At 43.3% G+C, this 19442-nt stretch overlaps 1 protein-coding gene across 2 annotated transcripts in view; it reads right to left on the reverse strand.

Moving 5' to 3' along the window:
* Positions 1–11512: 11512 nt before the first annotated feature.
* Positions 11513–19442, reverse strand: part of LOC140394110 (protein sidekick-1-like) — a 360429-nt gene continuing 352499 nt past the window's right edge. For both annotated transcript variants that reach the window (XM_072480961.1, XM_072480960.1), the window contains one exon: positions 11513–16441. In XM_072480961.1, the coding sequence (XP_072337062.1) occupies positions 16163–16441 (279 nt within the window). In that variant the 3' untranslated portion in view covers positions 11513–16162. The remainder of the gene's footprint in view (positions 16442–19442) is intronic.

A 19442-nucleotide genomic window follows, 5' to 3' on the forward strand; every position in this document is an offset into this window, starting at 1 on the left:
AGTTCTCTTTCTTCTCCCACGTCCATAAGGTATACTCCCTCCCAGATAGACTTTTTCGTTTTGGGGAGGGCACTGATCCCGAAGGTGGCAGGAACGGAGTACTCGGCCATAGCTGTTTCAGACCACGCCCCGCATTGGGTGGATCTGGAACTAGGAGAGGAAAGGGAGCAGCGCCCACTCTGGCGGTTAGATATGGGACTACTGGCGGACGAGGGGGTCTGCGGAAGGGTGAGGGGGTGTATTGAGCGATACCTGGAGGTCAACGACGATGGGGAGGTTCAGGTAGGGGTAGTATGGGAAGCGCTGAAGGCGGTGGTTAGAGGAGAGCTGATCTCCAGCAGAGCCCACAAGGGGAAACAAGAGGGCAAAGAAAGAGAGAGATTAGTGGGGGAAATTTTGAGGGTGGATAAAAAAATATACGGAGGCCCCAGACGAAGGGCTATACAGAGAAAGACGAAGACTACAGACGGAGTTTGACCTGCTGACCACGGGAAAGGCGGAGGCACAGTGGAGGAAGGCACAGGGGATGCAATAGGAGTATGGGGAAAAGGCGAGCCGGCAGTTGGCCCACCAACTTCGGAAGAGGACGGTGGCGAGAGAGATCGGGGGAGTTAGGGACGAAACGGGAAATATGGAGCAGAGAGCAGGGAAAGTGAACGAGGTGTTCAAGACCTTTTATGAGAGGCTATATAAGTCCCAACCCCTGGGGGGAAAAGAAGGAATGCTACACTTTCTGGACCAGCTCAGGTTCCCGAAGGTGAAGGGGCAGGAGGTGGCAGGTCTGGGGGCGCCAATCGAGGTGGATGAGGTGATTAAAGGACTGGGGAACATGCAGGCAGGGAAGGCCCCGGGACCAGACGGGTTTCCGGTGGAATTCTACAGGAAGTATATGGATCTGTTGGCCCCGCCTTTGACGAGAACCTTTAATGAGGCTAAGGAAAGGGGAATGCTACCCCCGACAATGTCGGAGGCGACGATATCGCTAATCCTGAAACGAGATAAAGACCGCTGCAATGCGGGTCATACAGGCCTATCTCACTCCTAAATGTAGATGCCAAACTGCTGGCCAAAGTGATGGTGACAAGGATAGAGGATTGCGTCCCAGGGGTGGTGCATGACGATCAGACAGGGTTTGTAAAGGGGAGACAACTGAATGTTAATGTACAAAGGTTGCTGGGGGTGATGATGACGCCCCCACCGGAGGGGGAGGCAGAGATAGTGACGGCAATGGATGCAGAGAAGGCATTCGATAGGGTGGAGTGGGACTATCTGTGGCAGGTGCTGAAGAGGTTTGGGTTCGGTGACGGGTTTATTAGATGGGTCAGACTCTTATATGGGGCCCCGATGGCAAGCGTAGTCACAAACCGGCAAAGATCGGGGTATTTTCGGCTACATAGGGGTACAAGACAAGGGTGTCCCCTGTCCCCGTTACTGTTCGCATTGGCAATTGAACCACTGTAGCGCTGAGGGATTCTAAGAAGTGGAGGGGGGTGCTTAGAGGGGGAGAGGAACACCGAGTGTCGCTCTACGCAGGTGATCTACTGCTATACGTTGCGGACCCAGTAGAGGGGATGCCAGAAGTAATGCAGATACTTAGGGAGTTTGGAGAGTTCTCGGGATATAAACTAAATATGGGGAAGAGCGAGCTTTTTGTAATGCACCCCGGGGAACAGGGTAGGGGGATAGATGCTCTGCCGCTGAGGAGAGGTAAGGAACTTCCGATACCTGGGGATCCAGGTGGTCAGGAACTGGGGAACCCTGCATAGACTTAACCTGACGCGACTGGTGGAGCAGATGGAGGAGGACTTTAAGAGGTGGGATATGGTGCCGCTGTCGCTGGCGGGCAGAGTGCAGGCAGTTAAAATGGTGGTCCTCCCGAGGTTTCTTTTCGTGTTTCAGTGCCTCCCCATTCTGATCACTAAGGCCTTTTAAAAAAAAAGGAGCATTACGAGCTTTGTGTAGGCAGGAAAGACCCCGAGAGTAAAGAGGGGGTTCCTTCAGCGCAGTAGGGACAGAGGGGGACTGGCGCTGCCGAGTTTGAGCGACTACTATTGGGCCGCCAATGTGTCGATGGTCTGTAAGTGGATGAGGGAGGAAGAGGGAGCAGCGTGGAAGAAGCTGGAGATGGCGTCCTGTAAGGGAACGAGCCTAAAAGCGCTGGTGACGGCGCCGCTGCCGTTCTCCCCGAAAAGGTACACCACAAACCCAGTGGTGGTGGCAACCTTGAGGATCTGGGGGCAGTGGAGCCAACATAGGGGAGTGACGGGTGCCTCGGTGTGGTCCCCGATAAGGAATAACCACAGGTTTGTCCCAGGGAGGATGGATGGGGGGTTCCAGTGTTGGCAACGAGCAGGAATTATTAGGAAGCTGAGGGACCTGTTTATAGACGGGACGTTTGCAGGTCTGGGAGCGCTAGAAGAAAAATATAAGTTGCCCCCAGGGAACACCTTCAGATATATGCAAGTGAGGGCATTTACGAGGCAACAGGTGAGGGAATTTCCGCAGCTCCCGACGCAGGGGATCCAAGATAGAGTGATTTCGGGGGCATGGGTTGGAGAGGGCAAAGTGTCCGAAATCTACCGGGAGATGTGGGACGAGGGGGAGGCGATGATAGAGGAGCTGAAGGGAAAATGGGAAGAAGAGCTGGGGGAAGAGATTGAGGAGGGGCTTTGGGCGGATGCCCTAAGTAGGGTAAATTCCTCGTCCTCGTGTGCCAGGCATAGCCTGATTCAATTTAAGGTTCTACATAGAGCACATATGACGGGAGCAAGACTGAGCAGGTTTTTTGTGGTCGATGACAGGTGTGGGAGGTGCTCAGGAAGCTCGGCGAACCACACACACATGTTCTGGTCGTGTCCGGCACTGCAGGAGTTCTGGGGGTGTGTGGCAAGGGTAATTTCAAAGGTGGTGAAGGTCCAGGTCAAGCCAGGCTGGGGGTTAGCTATATTTGGGGTTGCAGAAGAGCCGGGAGTGCAGGAGGCGAGAGGCCGATATTTTGGCCTTTGCGTCCCTAGTAGCCCGGCGTAGGATTCTACTCATGTGGAAGGATGCGAAACCCCCGGGCGTGGAGGCCTGGATAAACGACATGGCAGGGTTCATAGGATTGGAACGAATAAAATTTGCGCTGAGAGGATCGGCTCAGGGGTTCTCCAGGCGGTGGCAACCGTTCCTTGACTATCTCGCGGAACGATAATGAAAAGATAGAAATGACAGCAGCATCAACCCGGGGGTGAGGGGGGGGTGAGGGGGAGCACTATTCTGTGTTTTTGGCTAGTTGTTTTTTCTTTTTAGTTTTTGTTGTAAGTTCACTATATTATTTAAATAATGTTATCTACCAGTTAATGTATAATCCCTTGTTGAGCTGTAAAAACGGAAATATTTTTGTTTGAAAAATTTAATAAAATATATATTTTTTTAAAAATAAGGCCAACAGCAAAAATCTTCACCGTATAACTTTATTCAGCCATACATCAATAATACAAAAAATAATCAACAGAGCTTGTGTATCCCCTAGTTCCTGTCCTTCGGGTCTATCCTATGCAGTGCTACCTCAGTGGCTGTAGCATGGCTGTTGGAAGGGAGTTGCCTTTAACTCGTGGAAAGTGCAGATGACCTTTCAGGACACCCTTGAACAGTGCTGGGTCGTCAAGACCAGCTTCAAACCACCATGGTGGTAGCAACCTGGGCTGGCTGAGAGGCAACAGCAAGGCACTGGAGTAGTGGCAATGGTTTGAAACATGAATGCTTTCACCCTAAGAGAGGACAACACATTCAAGTTTCATGGAGCTACTGAGTTGCACCTCATTACTTCCCTCTGTTGGAACACAAGACAGTTGGCTTACTGAGGGAGCCTGAAATGAAAATCGCTTATGGTCACAAGTAGGCTTCAACTGAAGTTATTGTGAAAAGCCCCTAGTCGCCACATTCCGGCGCCTGTTCGGGGAAGCTGGTATGCTCTGTCAAGCACTGAGGTCCACAGGCAGCTGTTTAAGCCTGCACAACAGTAGCCAGGAATATCATGAACTCTGTCCGAGCTTCCACTGCAGAACTGATACATCCGCAGGCCTCCACCTACACTTCACTAGAAGCTCTGAGTGAGCAGCAGCGGCTCCATTATGTGTCACTCTGGCAGTACTGCCATGGAAGCACCCACCACATCCAGGATGGGCTTCAAGCTCAGCACAATCCTCTGTGCCAGTGAAGCTGGTCTCCTAATCAGTGACTCCAGGCTATCTAGCACACCCACCATTGCACCAAACATTTGAGTCTGCATGATCTTGTGTTTTCCTATAATTCGCTCCAAAGAGGTTGCATCTAAGTCCCCTGCAACAGAACTGGCTTGCAGCCTCAGCCTTCGGGGAGTTCACACACATGTAGACCTATCTCTTTACCTTGGCTGCAACCTACTCATGCCCAGTGACTCACCGCATGATTATCCTGGCTCTACAAAAGCCTTGAATGTTCGGGCAGTGCCAGTATCTGAATAATCGTGCTTCTTCTTATCAAAGCTATTTCCCTCCTCTTGCCCTTGTACGTGAGACTGCTGGGACTGAGTGGTTAGTAGCTCTTGGAAATCTGAAAACAAAATAGCATGAAGGAATGGTAAAGGTAAGAGAACAAGTTGGGCAGAAACTAGAATATCCAGTCACTCCATCGACAATTTGCATTTCATGGCACCTTTCAGGATGGTCTTGTAGCATCAAAGGCCACTTGTGGCATGGATGTTCAGGGCTGTTGTGGGTAATCTTCTGCAAGAGGGCAAAATATCAGTAAGTGTGTGGTTGGGTGATGTGCCTACCAGGTGAATGGTGGAACAATGTGTAGGCAGTGAGAGGTATGAGATTGGCAGTAGTGGTGTGTGAGGGTCGCATGCAGTATAAGGATGTTCGGGGTGAATCCAGTGTGTTAAGAGTGCTGATGCGTGAGTGATGGGGGATGTGGTTCACTGAGCAGTGCAAGAGGGATGTGGTTCACTGAGCAGTGCAAGAGGCATGTGGTGTGAGAGATGGAGTGTGCATCTACCCACCGTGACCATTTGAGTGAGGATATTGAACTTGTGGCACTGCTGCTAAGGTCATGGTGTAACGCGACAGGCATTCATGACTATCGCCACTTGCTCCCATTCACTTCACAGGATTAGTCTCAAGGGTTTCCACATCTTTGACAGAAACGTGGTCTCCTACCTGGGTCTTGGATGTCACGATATTTGGGAGCCCTTAGCGTCCCTTGGCATGTCACAGATTCTCGGAATAGCAAAAAACAATTGTCCATTGCTTCAACTTGCCTTTCATAGAGATTGTGCCTTTAAAAACGGCTGCTCAAAACTGTTTTCTTGCCAATCGTCTCAGCCTCTGAAGTGCACAGAGGACACCTGTGCCTGCTCCTGGCCACACGACAATCGTGCAAATGAGGTGGGCAAAACGATGAGAAAAGCAATCTGGAAAAATAAACTTCTTTAATGATGAAGAGCTTGTACAATTGAAAAATTAAGCGTTTAATCATAGGTAGAAAACAAACAACAAAGTACATTTCCCACCATTCCCACAGAGAATGAAGTTATGTTTGGGAGGAGACAGAAAATACAGGACATCATATTCTGTTTACTGAAGGACAAAAAAGAAACACAGGCTTAATTCAAAACTGTTTCTTTAATTGGGAGCAAGTGTGCAGGTAATAATTAAGTTATACAAAACAGCAGTGCCATAGAAGCAGATCTAACTGGTACAAATGTTATGCATGAAAATAAACATAATGTGTTACTAATTAACAATACCATAAATACAAATGATTAGCTGAAAGACCTGATCCACACTGCTGCAGATTGTGATGCTGTAAACAGGCTGGCTCCATTTGGGGAAAATCTTTCAAGATCGAGTTGTCTCTATGTAACCCTGCCTAACAATTTGGCTGGTAAGACACCCATTATTGACCCTTCCCAAAGCTGATTCATTTCTTCTTCCTCCATTCCTGAACTTTTCAGTCTAAGTGCATTTAAAAATGGAATAGTGCTTCATCATAGAAGTGCTGCAGAATGAACAGCTTGTAGGTGAAGAGCTGCCTGCCTAATGCATTGCATTATTCAGCTGTTCTGAATTATCCAGTGTGTTGTAACTACAGGGAATTTCTCTTATATTGGAATAATCCCAGTTTCAAATCATCAGCAGTGTGAGCATTGTCATTTCAGTGACGATTAACAGTGGGGGATGTAACCATTTCATGCTATGCCCATTTCAAGTGTGAAAAATGTTCAGCCTGAATTATACATTTTGTCCTACTAAGTTTGGGATGTCCTGAGAGAGCATTTTGGTTGATGTGTGTTACTGTTCACTGAGGGAGTCTGAGTTCCTGTGGCAATATGTACTTTTTAAAACATTCTTGTTGTAGTCTGGAGCTATAGATAGTGATGGTAGAGACTCCAGAATTCTTTCCATCACATGGCTGACCGGAATCTCTCCCACTCTTACCGCCTGCCATTGCCGTGCTTTGGAAAGATTTGCAGGTTGATACTCAACCTGTTTAGCTGCAGTTTGAACACACCTTCCTTGGCCATCATGTCCTGTGGTGGAACTTAAACCCAGAGCTTCTGGTTCAGAGGCATCCAGGGATGCAACTCACTGTGCCACAAGATCTTTGGTTGATATAACACACGAGGGAAGCACACGTGGTTACAAGTCTCTCACTTGCAGTGGGAGCAATGAGATAAATTAAAAATAACAAACAACATATCTTTAAACTATTACAAATCTTATCTCCTGTCACCTTTTTCTTTATAAATTTCTATGTCTACATTTATTGTGGAAATTACCTGTATAAACTAATGCTGTAATGAAAACCTCTTGCCAGTAGTCATTAGAGGCCACCACTGGCATGAGATGCAATTTTGAGTGCAATAAGTTTACATAGGCAGTTTCTACCATAAATTCACAACAAAAATGCAAAACTAGGGACAGAATATATGACTTAAGACTGAATAACATCTACGCTCTTTGGTCCAATTATTCCCTGCTTTCTAATCCTGCTTCACCTGATGACTCAAGTTGGACCTGACTCCCCAGCTTTAAGAATTTCCTAAAACCAGATGCCAATAATACATGAAATGAACCCAAAATAAAAGAAACTTTGGTGGATCCAGAATTTTTGTTTTTAAGATTGTGCTCATGTAGTTAAGGGATGTTAGTGCTGGGGGAAGGAATATTCATGTGTCAAATCAAACACTCCTGGGTAGAGCAGAGACAGATGCAGGGGAAAGTTCCCTCTACTTTAGGAACATAGGAATGTAGAGAAACTGGGAACAAATGCTGTGGAACATCTGATTGATCCAGTGTCTAGAAAATCTAATCTTCCATGATACCTTCCTGTTTGGGGCTGGTTTAGCACAGTGGGCTAGATCGCTGGCTTGTAATGCAGAACACAGCCAGCAGCGGGGGTTCAATTCCTGTACCGGCCTCCCAGAACAGACGCCGGAATGTGGCGACTAGGGACTTTTCACAGTAACTTCATTGAAGCCTACTTGTGACAATAAGCGATTATTATTATTACTTCAATTGAGCTGGGTTTATAACCAAGTCCTAGAGGCAGTGTTTAACCCACTGTGCTTCACTGTCTTGTGCCTCACCCTCCCAATTTGTAGTTATTATTCCAGTATTATAAAATTTTCTAAATACTTCTGAGTGAGTGAAAAACTCCTCTGATCTACTCCCACTCCTCCAGTGGAAATTCACCCAAAGCCCTGCATTCACATGTAAATAGGACTTTGCTGGTTTCTCACTGATGTTATAGCAGTGAAGTGGGAACAGCTCTAAAGAAATTCCTAGCAATTGTCTGTTCTATTACATCACTATTCTTGGAACTGAAGGTTCATATGTACACGCATTAAATATTTGTTAATGATGTCACTGATGGCGATCGCTTGATAATCATTTTGTTGTCACATTATGAGTATAAGACTATAATCTTACTAAAGGACAAGTTCACACATTCATTTGATCACTTTGAAGTCTTTGCTGAAGGTGAAACATGTTAAACCTGGCTCTTGTTTACTGATTAAAGGTGTCTTAAATCATGAATATGTCTTCACATTTCCCTGTGCTCCCATATTGTGAGGCTGTGAACGCAAAAGCTTTCTAGGGCTGACAAAGAATGTAAAGTAGTACTGCAATCTTATCTTTGAGACCTGAAAAACTCAATAAACCTGTATGAAGCTCTCTTATTCAAAATTCAACCTGTGTGAAGCTTCTTACACAATTTAATCTGTTTGATGCTCTCCTTGAAATTATATATGTTTTCAAAGATGCTATGCATAAATAATTGCTTTATTGACCAATCATGTGAGAGCATTTTGATGTTGAAAGCATAGCTTTGCTTTGAAAAATGCTAACAGATTTTGATTTAGAAGGCTTCCAGAAAGGATAGCACTCTGTAATGGTTCAAGCGCCTTACAAATAATAGAAAATGCTTGCTGAGGTTCAATTTAGAAAAACCTGACCATCAAGTCTGGCATAACGTAACCTTTAAGTGACAAGTGACATTTGTTGTTTAGTTACCACTCAACATAAAGTTCCCATATGTCACCCATAGATCACTTATCAGATAGATTTATGTTGCATAAGGCGACTAAACAAGTACTCTCCCACATTGTGCTACACCTCGAACTGAAACCTCGCACACGACTCAAAATGCAAAGATTTCCTTTACTGTATTTACTTATTACAAAACCTAAGATATGCCGTTTTAAGTCTGAATTGATATTCATAAGTACATTTTCAATATTGATCTATGAGCTATTAGAGAACAGGACCCAATATCCACACTACATTGTTGGGTTTATAAAGGCTATTACACTAGCTGCTTGATGCAAGGTCAGGCTTGGAATTTCACAACAACGGATGGCACCTACCATTTTTCCTGGGATGGGAAAAGGCCAGGATCAAGGTTTGGATACGCCTGTTTTGCAGAGACAGCTGCCCATATAAAACAGCAGCTGCCTCTATTCAGGTCTGATTTTCTTTCACCAGGAATGGAAAACACAAAGGGCGGGATTCTCCGTTGCCCGACGCCGAAATCTGGACAGGTGCTGGTTTGACACTGGGTCATGATACTCCGCCCCCTCCAAATCGCCGCCATCGTTACTCATGCCGCGGGCAGTCGCAACTCCGTTGGGATGTCATTAGTGGGCCCACCCACGATGCTCCACCCCCGATGGGCCGAGTTCCCGACGGCACATGCTACGTGTGGTCTCAGCGGTCGGGAGCCTGAAATGCGGGCTGCGGAGCGAGAGGGCTTGCGGACAGTGTCCAGCGCCGCCACTCAGCCTAGGTCCGTGCCGCTGGCCGGGGGGCTTCTATCAGGGCTGGGGGGAGTGGCCAGGAGGTGGCTGTAGGGTTGGGGTGGGCGGGTACACGGTCCAGCATGGCAGGTGCCATCTTTTCCGGCGTAATCGGTGCATGTGTGGGGGGGGGGTGGAGGTGTAGGCAGCTTGTCAGCCCTGTGCATGTGCAGCACGGGACCCGGCGATTCTCCAACCCTTTTTACGCGTTTCGCGGGTGTTTTACACAGCGCCGGTGCTAGCCCCTCACCGGTAGCAGAACCGGTGAGAGTTTTGTGCCGATTTTCCCGTCGTGAACACCACGGATCCTCTGTTGGCGTCGGCACTTAGCCTCAGGAACAGAGAATTCAGCCCAACATGTTTAGATTAGACCTCGTAGCAACAAGTTTAAACTTTGGAGAGGTCAAGTACTCCTTTGTATATGGTCCTAGGGCATCTTTAGGGGATGTCAGGTGCATCTTTGAGGGAAGGTCAGATGCCCCTTGGGTTCTTAAAAGCAGACATGAATGTGCAATAAAAAATGTGTAAAACCCATTGTCAAGTTCACTAGTATTGTCAAAAGTGTCAAAATTAATTGTCAAAGGCAACTGTCAAGCTTTCAAGGCACTTAAAACCCCTGCCCTTTAAACTGTTGACAAAATGTCTGGATTGTTTTTTAAAAAATCATTGCTTACTATTTCACTATTGACATAAGTCTGAGGGTTAGCGCTGCATGACTGATTTGGACAACCTTCTATTATCACAGCCGAGTGCCTCCCATTTCAGTTTGACTGATTGCATCAAGTTGGTAAAGGCTATTGAAGTGCGATGATGAATTTCAATAAGGATACAGTTGAAAGAATGTAAATGAAGTGAATGGGTTTTTTATGAATGAGAGTGATTTTTAAGATTAATTCTGCATTTTTAGTTTATTTAATCTCAGTGTGGGTTCTGAGATCTGCCCGTGGTGGGTATTGGGTCCAAAATGTTTTCATTTTATTGCTTTTTTAAAAAGTTTGGTACAGTGCCAGAGCACAGAGGCAGGCCTTCCGCCCAGCCTGTCCCAACATCAGGCAGCCTCCACACTCGTTCTGGGAGCAGCGGCCAGAGAACCCTGCCACTTCAAAACAAAACTCACAACTTCCAGGGAACTTTTTCCCAGGTCAGGTTTGTGGAGCTGGCAATTGTCCTGACTCTGTGCTCCCGACGTGGAAGTGAAAATCCAGGTCTTTGTTTTTGTATCTATGCTGCCAGGTTAACTTGTCCCAAAGTGTAGTAGCATGGTTAGCTTAGGACATTGTTAATACACAAACGATCATGCAGACTGGGAGCTTAATTATGAAGTGGAATTATCTATCAACTGGCATCTCTGTTTAGGCACAATCGGCTTGATTTTAACCCATTCACTTGAACAGGTTAACATTGGGCCCAATATATAAAATTACACTAAAATATTCCTTGAACATTAGGAATGGAAATAACTTTCAACTCATCTTCGACCATTATCCTTCCATCATGTAGATTTACCCTGGTGTGATTTACCTATCCAGCTAAAAATTACGCCAAATGATCAAAAAGTAGGAAAATTGGGACAAACAGAAAATAAAACATTATTTCAAAATGGAACCGAATTGTATGTCAGCGACTGCCAGTACTTTTGCAGTGTGTGTGCAGATGGTGTTTTGGGAATTTCCAAATATGTTACTTAGCATCTGAAATTATGTTTTTTACTGGTGCATTTTGTCTAAATTTTGAATAACAGTGACTGAGTCCTCATAACACAGGGGCTTCTTTTACCTGACACTATTTTGGTTTGGTTCTCTGCACGCTCCCCAACAAACAATCTTATAGAAATACAGAATATCATATTAACTCTTGAATTTTTCAGAAAGGCAGATGCAATTCCTGTTTAAACCATGAGAAACTGGCATGCACATTAGCAAACTGTTAGGGATGCCAACTCTGAACATACTTCTGGAGGTGTCATCACTTGACTTTGAATACCCAACCAGAGCCCTTCCCCCTCCCCCCCCCCCCCCCCCCCTGCCCCATCCATGGTGAGGGGGAGTTGTGAGGATTTAGGCTTTTGCCTCATCTCCAATATTTTTTAACTTAGTAAATGAACATATTCAATGGAAAAAATTAGCGTTCTTTTGAGGGTTCTATGATTTTTCTCCTGTGTTTCTGACTAATTTTCAAATCCTGTAGATTTCAGGGCAGTTATGCAGGGTTGGTAATTCAATGGATTTTATGTTTCTCGGAATGGAAACTGTGGGGTCCGCTCACTACATCTCCTGCTGTCTCTGCTCGCCCAGTAGAGCGTTGGATGTCAAATTAGTGGCTGTCTGACAGGAATGAGGCCAATTATAGGTGCACACAATGCTTGCTTCCTACCCATTCATCCCACTCCTTGCAACCTCAGTTATCAGGGCCAATTTCTGTTTCAAATGCCACTACTCTTGTGACCTTGAATTATTATTTAAAAGTGTTGACATTTTGGATGGGATGCCCATTTCGGCACCCTCATGCCTTCTATATTATTGGAGACTGGTTCTGATGTGGTCAGGTTGGTGACCCAACGTCATCACGTTGAACTTTCCGCCAGTGTGGGGGGAGGACAGTGTGATTTCGGAATGTAAAATCTAGCCCTATCTTTGACACTATCAACCAAATTACTTTACATCCTCTGTAGCAGGGTCTTCCTTTCAGCAAAACAACTGAGCCAACATTAGATCAACGCTACTCAGATCCAATCACAAATTTCTACCATAAGCTCAAACAGTTTCAGAGTGCAAGGTCAATTTCACTTCAAGAGAAACACTTGGAACATAGTTTTAAGGTAATGAGTTTTCTGTCCTTCCTACACCACAGCAGCGGGTTGACCACATCACTGTGCAAAAGGGGGTTTGGAGCTGTTAATCACATTGTTAACACTTTGAATTAGCACATTTTAGGAAAACAGAATGAACAAACAAATGAACAGTTTTTCTAACGCTTCGAATCACAGAGATTCATCTACTTGCACAGTGATTTCATTAAAATAATGACCGGCGAGATACTCTTTAACCAAATGAGGTCTCTGGTATACTACGAACATCCTCTACAACATAATATATACAAAGAGACAAGGTGAGCCATCTACACACATTGTTGCAAAAAATAGGATCAACAGTTTTCTCATTTACTACCAGATTATCGCAAACAAATCTAGAGAATTAACTTAACATGGATTTAAACTTGGTATTGTTTTTGCTTAGAATTGATCTCAGTAGGATTCCACCATATAAAGTGAACTACTGAAGTCAGGTATGCGGCTAAAATGGATATAATAATGGAAATGCAGTATATTCCATTTTGCGGAGGACAGATCTCAACCTTTCATCTGTCTCTACTTGATTCACTTCAATGGGATTTCATAAGGGGTTACAAATTCAGCAGTACAAAAAAGTATCTCAAAAATACACATTCATATACATATTGCTAGCAAAACATGTACCAGTCATGTCCTTTACAAAGTACCAAATAAATTTAATTGAAAAAATAAAAATGCAAATGAAGACATTCTGATTAAAGCAATATTCATATGGCTTGAGAGTGCATTCAAAGTGTGCTGGGCAGTATTTCCTATAATTCTATGATGACACCTAGTTTGTCATCATCCAAATGCCACATGACATCATTGAAGGCTAATCTGTATAAAAATAAACCAAGTGTCCCCCAGATCTCATGTGTTCTTCCACAGCAGTTTAAACCATCTTTTTTCCTATGGACCAACTTTTAAATACAGCTCCCACCAAAAGTAATAGATTGGTATTCAAAATCACAAAACACCTACAGTCATCCACCAGTCAACTGAAAATAACTTGCATTTTTCAGCAAAACAAAATCTACTTGTTTACATGGTGCCAAGGAGCACCACCACAAGATGGATATAGTGTTCACTAAACACTGCAGAATCTTTCAGAAATAATATCTCGCATTCAGAACAACATTTGTAATATTTGGACAACAACAAAAGGGATTTTGGAGCCTTTTTCAGGTGACCCTAATTGACTGGAAAAAATCTCACAATTTTGTGAGAGAATTCTGTGACCTGTTCCGTCCTGCAGTGTCGAGAGGGCACTGGAAATCTTTAATTTTACACCAGGTCGCAATGAGAATACTCCCTCACCATGACTGTGGAAGGTGAAAGGTCACAAACACTTTATAGTGAGTTTCTCACTATTAGTGAACAAAGTCTCTACCTTGTGTTATCACCTGTAAACAAATATGCGCACTCTATCCTTCATTTAAAAGAGTGAGCGATTCCTACAAACCCACTGGGAAATATACTGAGTTTGGCAAATAGAATTTTACAGAAATAATATTTTTATTTAAATTGTCCAAATTAATTTGACTTGTAAAGAAACACAATTATAAGTAGAAAATATATTGTATATCATAAAACATAAAATCATTGAACATGGTAAAATATAAAAATTGGGATAAATACATAAAGCATAATGCTTTATGTTACAATAAATACATTTTCTATTTTATATTCGGAGTAATTATTGATATGCTGAAGATTTTAGTGCAATTTGTACATTAAATGAACTTTATTTATCTTCCATCTGGTATTATAATGAACTGGGTTGGTTATTGTATGTCATTGGTTAGAAAGTCAGAATGAGCTCAAAATACAGTAAAATTAGCATAAATGTAAATATAAAATATCTCAAACAGCATATTCTAGTGGTTAACTCCAGATTCAAATTCAAGTGTGAGTTTAATGCTATTGCTGTGGAACTGGAAAACATTCCTTCCAAATGCCGTTAAGTTTTACCTTCATTAAAAATTCTTTATCTCACAGTCAGAAAAAAACCAAGATCCCACAAATAATTTTTCCCTTAAAATGTTTTTCTAAACAAAAACTGTACAATGGAATGTCATGGCTTGTACGGTTAATAAAATACATTCTATCAGTGCTTCACTTTTTTAGTGTCTATGATGATGGACATTGTTAGTGTAAGTCTGTGATCAAGAACATGGGACAGTCTCATCTCAGCACAATCACTCGGAGTAGAAAGCCAGAGTCTGGTGACAACAAATTGCACCTGAGGTGGAAAGGTTAGCGCATTATTTAGCTACTGAGGGACAGTTTTATATTTGCAGAGGCGTTTACAGCTTAAATTCTTTTAAAAATATAATCTAGAAATTAAAAAATTTTAAAAAGAATAAAACCCATTCTTCAAAGGTTTGCTCTAGATAATAAAATACAGTGAAATATTAGCACATCTACATTTCAAAGGAGCTCGGTCTTTGTCTGAGTTGGTGAAAATATGGTGACTTGTGTTTGAGGACAAGCATATAGTGTCAGCTGACTCTGAGGGGAATACATGTTCCTAAAACGAAATCACATGTGCCAATATCATTTTTCAAATATTTTTGTTCCACTAACCTTTTTACTTTTTATACCTGTTCCTGCTATTACTCTGTACACCTTTAACGGAATAGTCTGCACCAAAACTAGCTTGTGTGGCAAACTTTCAGGGTACAGGATAAGTCTAGCCATTGGTTCTCCAGCTCAGCACTAGTCCCTACCATTACAGTCAGGCCTGTTTGGCAAATGTCAGAACGTGACAATATATCTGCCATCTGAGAGATCCAATACCAACCGAAGTTGTGGAGACAGACCAAGGGAACATAAATGGGAGCCTTTTACTCTATGCCACTATTTATTTTAGGCTATAAGTGGGCTGAAATAAAAGGAGCTCTTAAAAGTTCAGAGTTACCGAAGTGACATGCTGGTGCTTATAGGTGTGACACACAGGCAGTTCTGAGGAAAGCCTTTATGAAGGTACCAAAAAAATCCTGGACAAGGTTTACAGGTGAGAAGTGGTTAGTGTTGACAAGTAGGCAAATGGGCAGATGGGAGAGAGACAGAGAGTTCCAAAAGGTAATGCAATCTCCTAGCATCCTGAGAATTAAAACCAAACTGAACTAAGTGCAATTCTGAGACTTATCCTGTTCACTCATTCCAAAAGAAACGCACTTTAATAGCTTGTGACCTCTCAAACTGCCCAGAATTATAAATGGGATGGTGATCGATCCTTTTTGTTTATTTGATGCTTTCCATATATTCTCGACCAGCAAGTTAACCCATACCACTCCCGACTGTTAACATTTTCTAAAGAATCAGAAGCATATTTTAAAAACTTTTTCTCGAGTTAGAAAGTAATTAAGATGGTTCTATTTCTTTAAGTTATTCTGTTGGTGGTGGTACTGTAGGTTTAACTAATTTCACAGCACTAAAGTCACAATGAAATTAGAAGGCAATGATAAAAGCTGCCTGAAACATGCCCTTTTGTGCAGTGGTGACACGAGCAACCCTGTAGCTTACTGGAGCACAAAGTGACTCTGGTTAATCTCTGTCTTCCCGTGAAAGACCAGCTTTATGCAGGAGCTAACTGTCAGACAGAAGATGCCTTAATTCCATATGCCCGGACTGGATCCATGCAAAGTTTAAAAAATAATACGCTTTACAATAAATTTGAATGCTCCCCAAAATTAGGGAAGTGATGCAAGGGCACCACCATTTTTGTTCTGACATTGAATTAAGGACAAGAAAAATATTCATAGAATCTGTTAAACATCTCATTCAAACGAATGGAACACAGATTTTATAAACACCACTGCTGTATTGGTATCACCAAGTTACCAACATGTAAGAGGCACTTTTTAGGCAGCTTTAGAGATGACAATTTCCATAAGATTGCTTTCTTCTGCACTGCGATTGTGTGACACTTCATCTGGCACGTTGGTCCATTGAGTGAAGCAATATTTCAGGAATTGTCTTATGCTGTTCATAATAGATTATCACACAAAGGAAGAAAACCCAGTCACAGGAGTCCTTGCTCCCGAAGCAGGCTGCCCTGTGGGCGTGTAGGCACCCCCTGTACTCTGTGTTGTGATCACAGTTGGAAAGTATGGCTCCTGTTCGCCATCTGTGCATTCCTCATAAGTGTAGGCTGAAGCTCTCGGAAGTCCCTTTGGTTGTCTCTTCCATGAGTTGTAGTAGGTAGGGTCGCTCATATAGTGGTTTACAAATGAGTGTGTGCTTTTTGGCAATTCACGTTCGTAATCACTGTCAGTGCCCTGTAAAAGGAGTAATATCGTTAGTTTTGTGTTTCCCTAGTTTTGTAAGTAACTTTAATTTTATTCCTCAAGTACATCATACACCCTGAAACAATGGGCGAGCTGGTGATCTAATGATGTCAATATCATTACTCAGCCTACTCCATGGAGATACACCAGAGCAAAGTTACACAAAGGCAGCCGATTATGTTTTGGGGCCTTTTCTGTTATTCTTTGAAACATTTGACTCAAAGGTAATGTCATTGTTTGTCTCAAGTATTTTCAGTGTTTGTGATGACTTTATATGGTTGGTAAATTTTCTCTTGTGACAGAATCTATTCTGTAAATCTACAGGATCTTTCTCACGTTTTCAAAAAGCAGCAGAGCAGAGCAATTGTTTAAAAATAAGTGGTAGCCCATTTAAAACCAAGATGAGGTGAGTTTTTTTCACTCAGAGGATCATAAGTCTGCAGAACTCTCTTGCTGGAGAGATGGTGGAAGCAGAGTCTTGGAATTTAAAAAAAATTTAGAGTACCAAATTCATTTTTTTCCAATTAAGGGGCAATTTAACATGGCCAATCCACCTACCCTGCACATCTTTTTGGGTTGTGGGGGTGAAACCCACGCAAACACGGGGAGAATGCGCAAATTACACACGGACCCAGAGCCGGGATCGAACCTGGGACCTTGGCGCCGTGAGGTAGCAGTGCTATCCACTGCGCCACCGTGCTACCCTTGGAATTTTTTAAGGCAGAGGTCAATAGAGTCTTGGTAAGCAGTGGGGTGATAGATTATTGAGAGTGGGCGTAATGCAGATTTGAGGTTACTATATGATCAGCCATGATCTTATTAAATGATGAAGCAGGTTTGAGATATTGAATGGCCTACTCCTCTGCTCCTTGTTCATATGTACACACCAGATGGGCTTTCAGATTTTAACTAGCCTACAAGTTTCTTAAGCAACAGATGAACAGCTGAATAAGCAGCTGTAATGAAACGCGATGGGCGCGAATCAACTAAATGGGAACAAAGTCCCATAGCGAGTGCGTTTAGCTGAGTGTTTCCCAGCGCTTGCAGCACTGAGAAACATAAGGCTATAAAACACCACTCACGTCAAATAAGGGGCCTCCGTGGGGAACTCATAGCTGAGCCGCACATCGCCACATTTTGTACACTGAGGAGCTCCGCTCGCTGAGCTTCTCAGTTTAATAAGAGATCGGAACGCCATTTAAAACTCGCACCCTGATCTCCGTGGCCCGAAAGCCACTCCCGAAGCCCCAACACACTATGGGAGGGACCGTTGGATCACGCCCATTATCTGTACAATAACAATGATTTATATTTCTATAGTTTCTTTAATGTAACAAAACCTTGGCGAAGCCTCATAAGGAAAATATGACACTGAGCCACATAAGGAGATATTAGGGTTGGTGGCCAAAATCTTGGCTAAAAAGGATTTTATGGAGTGTCTTAAAGGAGAAAAGCAAAGCCGAGAGGTAGAGAGGATTAGGAAGAACTCTGGAGCTTAAAGCCAACAGTGAAGGAGCAATTAAAACTGGGGATGCTCAAGAGGCCAGAATTAGAGGAGCGCAGATATCTTTAAGGGTTGTGGGGGCTGAAGCAGATTCTGACTATAACTGGGGATGAGGCCATGAAGGGATTTGAAAACAAGAACGAGACTTTCAAAATCACAGTGCAGCTCAACCAGTCTACACTAGCAGATATGGGGATATTGGGTGAATGGGATGTGGTGAGAGTTAGGACATGGTGATTATAGTTTTGGATGGCCACATGTTGATGGGCGGTAAAATGTGTAAGGTTGATCAGGAGTTTGTTAAAATAGTCAAGTGTCGAGGTAAGGAAGGCATAGATGAGGGTTTCAGTAGTAGATGAGCTGAGGCAAGAATGAACTCAGATAATGTTACAGGAAATAGGCAGCTTTTGTGATGGTATTGAAATAGTTATTGAAAGCTCAGGTAGATATTCTACTAAAGTTCCCTGAGAAGGGAAATAATAAAATTTAAAGCAATAAAATACCTACTAAATACTCTCTCAATGATTATGGATTTGAATAACTAAAAAAAGTTATGATGTACACAGCTGAGCAAATCATACTATGTTTTTGATTGAAGGGAATTAAGGGTATGGAGTTAGGATGGGATAATAGGTCATCCATGATCCAATTGAATGCAGCTGGCTCAAGGGTCTATATGACTTACTCCTGCTCCTATTTCTTTTGTCCTTATTGAATGTGGCTTGGCTTCAAGCGATATCGTCTGAGACCAAATTGAACAAAAATGTTTACAATATTTCTAAAAGAATGTATTCATATGCATAGCCACAATTTATTGTCAAAATACTGCAGATGCTGGAATCTGAAGCAAGAACAGAGAATGCTGGGAAAGCTCAGCAGGTCTGGCAGCATCTGTAAGGAGAGAAAACAGAGTTAACAGTTTGAGTCCTTTTGACTCTTATTGCCTATTCTTTGTTGTCCTTGAGAAAATGATGATGGGCCATCAGGTTAGGTTTAGGACATGGGGTGGATTTTCTGGCTGTTCCTGTGGACAGGATCGTCCGGCACTGCCAACAGCGTGCTCCCTGGCGCTGGTGAGTGCGAACAATGGGAAACACCATTGACACTGGCGGGACCGGAAGATCAGCCAATGGCAGGTCACCTTTGCAAAACACGCAGAAAATCCCATCCATAATCTTTATCCTCCTTTAGCATTATGATAAATTGAAGACTACACTAAAACTAATCTTCTTTGTCCGAAGTAAGAAGTATTTGGCCTTTGCTCAAAGCTTTAACGATACAAACCAGAGTTAGGAAGTCACTATACATGAAGCAGCATTTTATCAATCCATGGCACAATACAACGGAAAACCAATTGAATCACCATTTGGATTTATCTTTTACAGAAGTTGATTGCATCATCCTGATCTTGGAGTAGCACTTACCCGTTGCTTCCACAATTTTGTGAAATCAGTGATTCCTCATGAATGAGCCTCAAGACTATGGGCT

Source organism: Scyliorhinus torazame, chromosome 17 (genome assembly GCF_047496885.1).
Source record: "Scyliorhinus torazame isolate Kashiwa2021f chromosome 17, sScyTor2.1, whole genome shotgun sequence".
In the NCBI taxonomy this organism is placed as follows: domain Eukaryota; kingdom Metazoa; phylum Chordata; class Chondrichthyes; order Carcharhiniformes; family Scyliorhinidae; genus Scyliorhinus; species Scyliorhinus torazame.